The sequence below is a fragment of the Neomonachus schauinslandi genome, chromosome 16 (assembly GCF_002201575.2).
Source record: "Neomonachus schauinslandi chromosome 16, ASM220157v2, whole genome shotgun sequence".
NCBI classification, from domain to species: domain Eukaryota; kingdom Metazoa; phylum Chordata; class Mammalia; order Carnivora; family Phocidae; genus Neomonachus; species Neomonachus schauinslandi.
The window spans coordinates 9,240,956-9,251,307 of record NC_058418.1 but is presented as its reverse complement, the minus strand read 5'-3'; the positions used below and the strand labels follow the sequence as shown (position 1 = coordinate 9,251,307).

Sequence of the window (10,352 nt, the reverse complement as noted above, 5' to 3'; positions counted from 1 at the left end):
TTCTTTCTTTCTTTCTTTCTTTCTTTCTTTCTTTCTTTCTTTCTTTCAGAGAGAGGGAGAGAGAGAGATAGAGAGTGCGCACAAACAGGGGCAGGGGGTGGGCAGAGGGAGAGAAAGAATCTTAAGCGGGCTCCACACTCAGTGCAGAGCCTAATGTGGGGCTCAATCTCTTGACCTTGAGATTATGACCTGAGTTGAAATCAAGAGTTGGATGCTTAACTGACTGAGCCGCTGGGTGCCCCATGCCTTAGTTTTCTTAACTGTAATCGGGGGATAACAGTAGTTCCTATTTCACAGTGTGGTGAAGATTAAATGAGTTCTATGTAAAAAGCTTAGAATAGTGTCTAGCTCATAAGTGCTTTACAGATATTGTCTTTTTATTATTGTCATCAACTTGTGAGTTTGTCTTCCTTGTTAGTGGTTGCTTAGTATTCTGTTATACCCATGTGACATGATTTGTTTAACCCAATGGTTCTCAAGTTTTTTGGTGTCATGACCTCTTATGCTCTTAAAAATTATTGAGTACATCAAAGAGCTTTTGTTTATGCAGATTTTATCTATCAATATTTGTTTGCCATATTATAGATTAAGTTGTTTTATAAATTAAAACTGAGAATAATTTAAAGATATTTATGAATTCACTTAAAAATCACTGTAATAAACCAGTTATATGTTAAATAACATTTTTATGAAAAATACATTTTCTAAAACAAAATAAAATAGCAGGAAATACAGCATTGTTTTACATTTTTGCAAATCTCTTTAATGTCTTGCTTAATAGAAAACTGCTGGATTCTTTTTTTTTTTTTTTTAAGATTTTTATTTATTTGACGGAGAGAGAGAGTACATACAAGCAGGGGGAGCCGCAGGGAGAGGGAGAGGGAGGAAGCAGGCAGGGAGCCTGATGTGGGGCTCGTTCCCAGGACTCAGAGATTATGACCTGAGCCAAAGGCAGACACTTAACCGACTGAGCCACTCAGGTGTCCCAAAAACTTCTAGATTCTTATATGTGCTTCTGCATTCAGTCTTTTGTGATATGTTTTGGTTGAAGTATATGCAGGAAAATCTCACTCACATAGATATGTGGTTGGAAAAGGGAGTCCTTTAATCAGGAAATTGTACAGATCCTTCTTTGCTAAAATACTAAAAGTGGACAGGTGGTAATTTCTTAAAGATTTGTTGTAGTGTGGAGTCCAAAAGCCTATCAATGAACTTTTCATATTACATTACATTAAAATCTATTGATGTATCTTGAACTTCACTTGGATCTTTTATCCATTTTATGATATCATGCATTGGTCATTTAGAAAATACAGTTCACTGAGTTACACAGATCTTCTGAATGTTGACACATTTCATTATACAATATCAGGAAGTCACATTTGTTAATATCCTCACTGATCTCACCAGGGAAGTCTTTCAACATCAAGAAGCTATCAAGCACACAGTGGCAGATCCAAGTTTTCCAAAATTCTAATTTTTGCTGTGAAGTTTGAATTTTACCATTGGCAACAAACACCGTTAGCTGTTTTTCTTGAAGTGACAGGCTGACTTTGTTCATTTTTGAGAAAATGCCTGCCAGACATCCAAGTCTGAATAACCATAGTTATGTCTGTCAGTCGTTCTTTCAAGTAAAAATAGAGTTCCATGAAAAAGTGTCTAATTTAGCCCCAAACTCGGATTACACAAGTGTTCTTCCTGAGACAACTGTCATACTTTGGAATGCCACAGAAAATGTGCTTCCTTTCTTGTCACAGAGTAGTAAAAAGCCATGTACTCAAGGATGGGGATTCAAAAAAATTAATAATTTTTACTGCTTCATCAAGAACATTCTAGGTTTGGGGTGCCTGGGTGGCTCAGTCGGTTAAGCGTCTGCATCTGCCTTCGGCACAGGTCATGATTCCAGGGTCCTGGGATTCAGCACCATGTCGGGCTCCCTGCTCAGTGGGGAGCCTGCTTCTCCCTCTCCCTCTGTCTGCTGCTCCCCCTGCTTGTGCGCTCTCTCTCTCTGTGTCAAATAAACAAAATCTAAAAAAGAGGGAACATTCTAGGTTTGATTTCCTGTGTTAGGTTTGCTTGTTTCTTCTTCCTTCCCGGCCCCCCACTGAGACTGTGTGGCAACAGAGACTACAGTGGCTACCAGTATGTTTGATGCCACTGGCTTGATTTGTGCTAATGGGCACCTTCACTTTTACCACCATTATTTCGCACCATTGGTATAAATGTCAGCACAGCAAAAAAAGGCATATGACATCTTAGTATTATTATGATAATTGTTTTGACCTCATGGACTCCCTGAAAGGGTCTCGGGGACCCCCAGGGGTCTTTGGACAAGACTTGGAGAGCCACAGCACTAAGCTGCCCCCTCATGGTTGAGGGTTTAGGTTCTTCCCAGTTTCTCCCTCTGGCGTCCTTGTGCCAGCCCCTAGGGCAGGGCCATTTTTTTTTTTTTAAAGATTTTATTTATTTATTTGACAGAGAGAGACACAGCGAGAGAGGGAACACAAGCAGGGGGAGTGGGAGAGGGAGAAGCAGGCTTCCCGCGGAGCAAGGAGCCCGATGTAGGGCTCGATCCCAGGACTGGGATCATGACCTGAGCTGAAGGCAGACGCTTACCGACTGAGCCACCCAGGCGCCCCTGGGCAGGGCCATCTTGATCATTGGCCTCAGTGTAGGAAAAGCCCAGCGAGTCCAAAGAATGGATGGGGCGTGGCCTGGGTAGGTGGGTTGTGTGCTCTGGGTATGGCCATGTCCAGTCTCCTGGCATTTCCTCCCATCCTCTTCCAACAGAGCAGTGAGTCGGTTACCCTTGACCTGCTGACCTACACAGATCTGGAGTCCCTGCGGAATCGCAAGATGGGGGGCCGCCCGGGCCCCTTGGCCTCGAGATCGGCCCAGCTCAACTCCAAGCGCTACCTGATCCTCATCTACTCTGTGGAGTTTGACAGGTGGGGATAAGGGACTGGCTCCAGGCTCAGGCTGGTGGGCAGGTGGGAGGGGATGTGGTTCAAACTCAGGAACTCCCTGAGGGCTGGGGTGAGGGGGGGTGGCGGGCGGGGGTGGGGGTGGTGGGGGGTGGGGGTGTTGCCTTTGGAATCTTAAGTGTTGAGATTTGTATCATTTAGTATCATGCTGGGCTGTAAGTAGCAGAGTAACTATTACTAGTGCTTTAAACAAACAAGTTTATCACACAACAAAATGTCAAGGTGGGTGGCTACTACCCAGCAGTTTCATTAGGGACTCAGGCTCCTTCTGTTTTGTTTTGTTTCCTTTTGTCATCCCTAATGTGTTGGCTTTTGACTTCCATCCTTATCTCTTCATGGTCACAAAATGGCTGCTGGCCCTCCAGGCATTGCTTCTGTATCAAAGCAAGAGGAAGAGAACAGGGCTGTACTGGCTAATGGCATCTACCGTTTTTATCAGGAAAACAAAAGTGTTCCTAGAAGATGCCCAACAGATTTCCTATAATATTTGGCCAGAAATGGTCTTATGGCCGTTTCCTTAATACTTGGCCACAAGCGGTCACATGCAGGGGATGCTAGGATAATGACAAGCTGGCTTTTTTTAGCCTGTTTAGTGGGAGGCAGCAAGGCAAAAAAGAGCTGGGAATGGCTCTTGGGTAACCAGGGATGGTATCTGCCCCATTTGATAATAGCACCTGGATTTTCTAGTGGGAAGTTGTCAGTCCCCTATGCATAGCATCTGGTGGTGCAGTTAATCGAGGTGCCCTATCTTTCCTTAGCCAACAGGTGAGACAGGTCAGGCCATTGAGAATCTATGCCTGTGGAATCTGAATTAGAACTTTGCTTGGCGGCAGGTAACATGATACCCATGTTACAAGTCAGTTCAGACTGCACCAGGCCTGTCAATGCAAGATTGCTAGATAAGGGAGTCTGAGGGATGGCCGGCTGGCCAAGGGGTAGGGGAGCAGGGAGCAGGCTTGAAGCTGCATTCGGAATGTACGCCTCTAGGAATGTGAGGTTTTGGAATTGGGGGTTTTCATACTCGAAGGCTCTCAGGGTCTGGTAGCTACCCTGGGGTGGATTCTTGGCCTCTGAGCCGCCACGGTTCTAATCCTCCTCAGGATTCACTACCCGCTGCCCCTCCCGTACCAGGGCAAGCCAGACCCTGTGGTCCTGCAGGGCATCATCCGCTCACTGAAGGAGGAGCTGGGCCGCCTTCGAGGGCTGGACGGCCAGGATGCTCGGGACACCCGGGAGACTGAGATCTGGCACCTGAGGGAGCAGTGAGTCTGGGAGGGGAAGGTGGCTGGGGCTGGGTGGGGGAGGCATCCTATTGGGCGCCGCAGGGCCCTGTGCTCAGCACTCCTGAGAGAATGGTGGTCCCTCATTCACCAAATATTTATTCTGAACCCCTCCTCTGTGCCTGCCTTGCGCTGGGTGGTGCTGGGGACAGCAACGACTGAGACAGTCCTGGCCCTGCCCTCCTGGGACTCCCAGTCCAGTGGGGGAAGATAGCTCTGTATGCAGACAGCGACAATTCACAGTGGGTGGAGCTTGGGAAGCCCGGAGGGGAGACTGGAGCCTGCCTGGTAAGGGAGGGGTGTTGTAGGCAGAGGGAGCTGCATGCATAAAGACAGGATGGGAGGTAGGGCTCTATCTAGTGCCTCTTTTGTATTGACCCCCTCCGTGCCCTTCACGTAGTGGCCCGCCCAGGGGGCAGGTGGATGTTGATCCCGTAACCACCTGAGTATAGCATTGCCCCAGAAATGGGGTTAGGCAGAAAAGGTGGTCTGTGCTATAGGAGGCTGCAGTAGGAACCTGATGGGGTCTTGGGGTAGGTCAGGTGAAGGGGGTGGGGAACAGTGTTCTAGGCAGAATGAACAGCATGTGCAAAGGCTTTGTGTTTGGTCCGACGTGGTGAAAACAAGGGGACTAGAAGAGTAAAGTGAAGAAAGCAAAGGCTTTTTGGCACATTTCCGAGTACCTATTGTGTGCTATGCACTGTGGGGTGCTGAATCAGGGATTCCATCCCCATCTGGAGGAGGCCCCACCCATTGGGGAGCAAATAATATTTTTATTTGTTTTTATTTTTTATTTTTTTAAGTAGGCTCCACACTGGGGCCCAGCACGGGGCTTGAACTCATGACCCTGAGATTAAGACCTGAGCTGAGATCTAGCTGAGATCGAGAGTCGGACACTTCAACGACTGAGCCACCCAGGCGCCCCAATATTTTTAGTAATAACAATAATAATTATTACAGCAGCTAACATTTATTGAGCATTTCACTGTGTGCCAGGGATTCTGCTCAGTGCTTTATGACTTCATTCCTTTAATCCTTGCAAGGTGGGCATTGCTGTTGTCCCCATTTTGCAGAGGAGGAACACTGAGGCCCAGAGAGGCTAGAGAATTTGCCCCAGGTCACACAGTGAGTAATATGGCCAGGCTAGACCTTGAATCCAAGCAGCCAGCACCAAGTATAGCATTGTTGTTTGTTTCCTTTAGCTGCTGAGCTCTGTTGGCAGCTGCTGGGCCCCTAGGCCAGGACTGAGTGTTGGGGCTGACAGGGAGGAGTGGGAGCTTATGGAGCTGGAGAGCCTTGTGGGTCTTCCTGGAAGAGCTTGGCTGTGCATTGCTGGAAAGCAGGATAAGCTTTAGCCTCAGTTCATCCTCAGGACTCTCTGGTGTGTGGGGGTGTATGTGTTTCCCAGACTGGCCACAGCGTGGCGCCCTTTGCCCTTCAGAACCAACCAGAACTAGCGAGGGTGGCTTGAGATCCTATAGCTGGTCAGTGGCTTCTTATCTTTCTCTTCCCAACTTCCTCTTCCTAACTGGAGTGAGGGAATTTGGGAAGACTCCAGATTCATTCATTCATCCAGCCAACATTTTTCTGGTTCATACTGTGTCCCAGGCACACTGCCCGGCCCTAGTTAATGTTTCTTGAGCCCTTACTCAGTGCCAGACATGGTCCAAGCACTCTTCATAGATTCTTACAGCCTTATAGGTAGGTATTATTATTATTATCGTCCCACTTCGCAGAGATGTGAGGTCAAACTGCATAAGGTCACCCAGCTTGTAATAAGTGGAGTAGAGTCAGACACAGTCAGCCTGGCCACAGAGCTCAGGTCCCTCACAGTGACCAGACAGCTGGAGTGAAGATCCAGACAGAAAACAGATAATCACACTGATAAGTGCCAGCTCTAGGAAGGAAATGTACAGGGAGCCACAAGAGCAGAGAAGAGAGGGACGTGACCTAACCTCGCTGGGGGCAGGGGATGTGATGTTTGAAGGGTGAGAGAAAGTGTTCCAGGAGAAGGGACTTGGATCTGCAAAGAGAAGCTTGGCTGGGGAGGAAGGTGGGGGGAGAGGAAGGGAAGGGGGAAGTCAGCTAGATGGGGCTGAATGGGAAGCTCCCTGGAGAATATAGGGGAGCCACAGATTTTAAGAAGCGTTTTATTAGGAAAAATTCCAAGAGCACACAAAAGTAGACAATAGTATCATGCCCATGTACTTGTGCCCCTGATTCAATGGTTACCTACATTTTGCCCATCTTGTTTGATCTACACACTCCCCTTTGCCTGAGAAGCAAATCCCAGACATATCTCCTCTTAAATACTTCATTCTATCTCCATGGTTAATGTATTCCCCTGTCCCCTGTATTTCCTGTCAAGTAGTTGTTAAACCTATAGGCTGGTCAGATTTAGGTTTCTGGCAAGACACCTTCCTCGGTGGTGCTGTGTGCTTGCTCACTGTCAGGTGGTGTTGGGGCTGATGAGTTCGGATGTGGAGACCTGGTTCCTTCTTATTAAGGTCCCATCAGCCCAGCATCTCTTGGTTACTTTTTATTTGCTAATTACCAATGAGGTTGAGCAGTTTTTCATATATTTAGTAGCCATTTGGATTTCCTCTTTTGTGAGCTGTCTATTCACCTATCATGTCTATTTTTCTTCTGTCATCTACTTCTTACTGACTTCCAGGAACTCTTTATATAGTCAGGATATGAGCCCTTTGTTAATTTTATGTATTTCAGAAACCTCCTTGCCCTCTATAGCTGGGCTTTTTACTCTCTTAATAGTGCCTTTTGATAAACGGATGTTCTTAATTTTATGTAGACTAATTTATAAATTTTTTCTCTGAAGTTACTCATTTTTATGTCTTCTCTTAGAATCCCTTTCTCCCAGTATCATGAAGATATTGTCCTATATCATCATCTATAGTTTTTTGTCTTTTGCTTTACACATTTATGTCTACAATCTACCTGAAATTGATTTGGGGGGAGGTAGGGGTCCTTTCATGGTTTTTTCACATTACCAGTCAATCAGCCCAGTGACATTTATTGAAAAGAGTATCATTTCCTCGGGGCGCCTGGTGGCTCAGTTGGTTAAGCGACTGCCCTCGGCTCAGGTCATGATCCCGGAGTCCCGGGATCGAGCCCCGCGTCGGGCTTCCTGCTCAGTGGGGAGCCTGCTTCTCCCTCTCCTCCCTGCTTGTGCTCTCTCTCGCTATCTCTCTCTCTCTCGCAAATAAATAAAATCTTACAAAAAAAAAAAAAAAGAGTATCCTTTCCCTACTGCTTAGCCATTGTCACTTCTATCACAAAGCATGTTTAGGTGTCATCCATCAGGTGAGGTTCTGTGCTCTGTAGTCCATTGGTTTGTCTATGCTTATGCTAGCAGCACACCGTTAAATTATTGCAGCCTTATAATTAGGCTGATACTGGGTAGAGCAAGTCTTCTGACTTTTGTTTTTCCCTTTTAAGAATTTTTTTGGTTAGGGCACCTGGGTGGCTCAGTCATTAAGCGTCTGCCTTCGGCTCAGGTCATGCTCCCAGGGTCCTGGGATCGAGTCCCACATCGGGCTCCCTGCTCTGCGGGAAGCCTGCTTCTCACTCTCCCACTCCCCCTGCTTGTTCCCTCTCTCGCTGTGCCTCTCTCTGTCAAATAAATAAATAAAATCTTAAAAAAAAAAAAAAAGAATTTTTTTGGTTATTTTTGGAAATTCACATTTCTTGATAAATTTTAGAATCAATAGGTTTTTCAATACAAAAACATAAAACCTGTTGGAATTTTTTTTCTTTAATAATAGGCTTGAGATTTTATTCTTTTTAAATAAAAATACACCCAACATGAAGCTCGAACTTATAACACTGACGCCAAGAGTCAAATGCTCCACTGACTGAGCCAGCCAGGCACTCCAAAACTTACTGGTATTACATTGAATCTATAGAGTAATTTAGGGGAAGCTGAAATCTATATAAACAGTGAGTATTCCAGTATACAAACAACATACCTCTGCATTTATTTCGGTCTTATTTAATGTCTCAATGATGTTATCCCATCCTACTTTTGTTAGATTTTTTTCATCTTTGGACAATTTGGCTAATGGTTTCTTTACTTTAAATATAAATCATGTTGATGTTTATATAATTGTATTTATTTATTTAATTTTTTCAAAAGATTTTTTTTTTTATTTGAGAGACAGGGAAAGAGCAGGAGCAGAGGGAAGCGTCAGAGGCAGAGGGAGAAGCAGACTCCCCAGTGAGCAGGGAGCCTGATGCGGGGCTCAGTCCCAGGACCCTGAGATCATGACCTGAGCCGAAGGCAGGCGCTCAGTTGGTTAACTGAGCCACTCATATAATTGTATCTATATGTTGATTTTGTATCTAGTAACTTTGGTCCATTTTCTTATTTCTTATAATTTGTAGATTTCCTTTGATTATCAATATTTATAATCATTTCATCTGCAAATGACTGTTTTGTTCTTTTTTTTTAAAGATTTTATTTATTTATTTGAGAGAGAGAGAATGAGATAGAGCATGAGAAGGGGGAGAGCCAGAGGGAGAAGCAGACTCCCTGCCAAGTAGGGAGCCCGATGCGGGACTCGATCCCGGGACTCCAGGATCATGACCTGAGCCGAAGGCAGTCGCTTAACCAACTGAGCCACCCAGGCGCCCCTCTTTTTTTTTTTTTTAAGATTTTATTTATTTGACAGAGACACAGCGAGAGAGGGAACACAAGCAGGGGGAGTGGGAGAGGGAGAAGCAGGCTTCCCGCAGAGCAGGGAGCCCGATGAGGGGCTCGATCCCAGGACCCTGGGATCATCACCTGAGCCGAAGGCAGACGTTTAATGACTGAGCCACCCAGGTGCCCCTTTTTCTTGTTTTATTGCATTGGCTAGGACGTTTAGTGGATATACCATAGAAATTCAACTTATTTTCTGTTGGTATACATTTTGGTCATTTCTACTCTTTTTGCTATTACGAATAGTGTTGCAATGAATAGCCTTTTGTGTACATCTTTTCTTCAAGGAAGGTTTTGAGCATAGTAGGGGATCTGATTGGATTTGCATTTTATTATTTTTTTAATTTTTATTTATTTATTTTAGAGAGAGAGTGTGTGAGAGAGTACAAGCAGGGGAGGGAGGAGGGACAAGCAGACCCCATGCTGAGCGTGGAGCCCGATGGGGGGCTCCATGTGGGGCTCAATCTCAGGACCCATGACCTGAGCCAAAATCAAGAATAGGAAGCCCAACCAACTGAACCACCTAGGTTCCCCATTGGATTTGCATTTTAGAGCCTTCTGGTGAATAGGAGGTAGTGAGACTTGGCTGGGAGGCCTGGGGGGAGTCTAAGGCCAGGACTTCAGGGCTAGGTGTTCAGGGTATAGAGAAGGACAGATTTATGATTTATTTTGGAATTGGAATTCGCAGGGCTGTGTCCTCCCCGTGGGATGAATGAGAGTGATGTGGCCGTGTTCCTCCTCATGTGGGAGAGGTGGAGGAGGAGAGATGATGGGACCACAGGGGCAGCTGGAGTGGTGGGGCTGTATTTCCCTGTTCCTGGAGCAGGTGAAATGGTTCGTGCCCACCCCATGGAGAAGTGAGAATGATGGGATCCTGAGAGACCCCCTCCCGACTCTTGTCTTCCCTCTACCCACTTCCCCCAGGGTTTCACGCCTGGCATCTGAGAAGCGAGAACTGGAGGCGCAGCTGGGCCAATCTCGAGAGGAGGCTCTGGCAGGGAGGGCTGCGCGCCAGGAGGCCGAGGCGCTGCGTGGGCTCGTCAGGGGCCTGGAGCTGGAGCTGCGGCAAGAGCGGGGCCTTGGACACCGCGGGGTTGGCCGCCGCAGCCAGGATTGCCGGCGCCTGGCCAAGGAGGTGAGGGGGCGGGGCGGCCGGCGGGGGTGACCGGTGGGGCGTGGACCTCGGCCTCCGTGTGGTCCTCTCTGCCCCTGTTCACTCCTGGCAGCTCGAGGAGGTGAAGGCTTCGGAGCGGAGCCTGCGTGCCCGGCTTAGGACCGTGAACACCGAGCTGGAGGTGTACAAGAGGGGGTGAGAGACGAGGCCGGCACGCAGGCTCCGCTCCGAAGCCTTCACCTCCTCGAGCTGCCAGG

General features: G+C 47.0%; 1 protein-coding gene across 3 annotated transcripts in view; it reads left to right on the top strand.

The window, feature by feature from the left end:
- Positions 1–10,352, top strand: part of CCDC61 (coiled-coil domain containing 61) — a 22,319-nt gene that overhangs the window by 8,911 nt on the left and 3,056 nt on the right. For all 3 annotated transcript variants that reach the window (XM_044922247.1, XM_044922246.1, XM_044922245.1), the window contains exons 4-7: positions 2,791–2,948; positions 4,085–4,246; positions 9,906–10,116; positions 10,208–10,290. In XM_044922247.1, the coding sequence (XP_044778182.1) occupies positions 2,791–2,948; positions 4,085–4,246; positions 9,906–10,116; positions 10,208–10,290 (614 nt within the window). The remainder of the gene's footprint in view (positions 1–2,790; positions 2,949–4,084; positions 4,247–9,905; positions 10,117–10,207; positions 10,291–10,352) is intronic.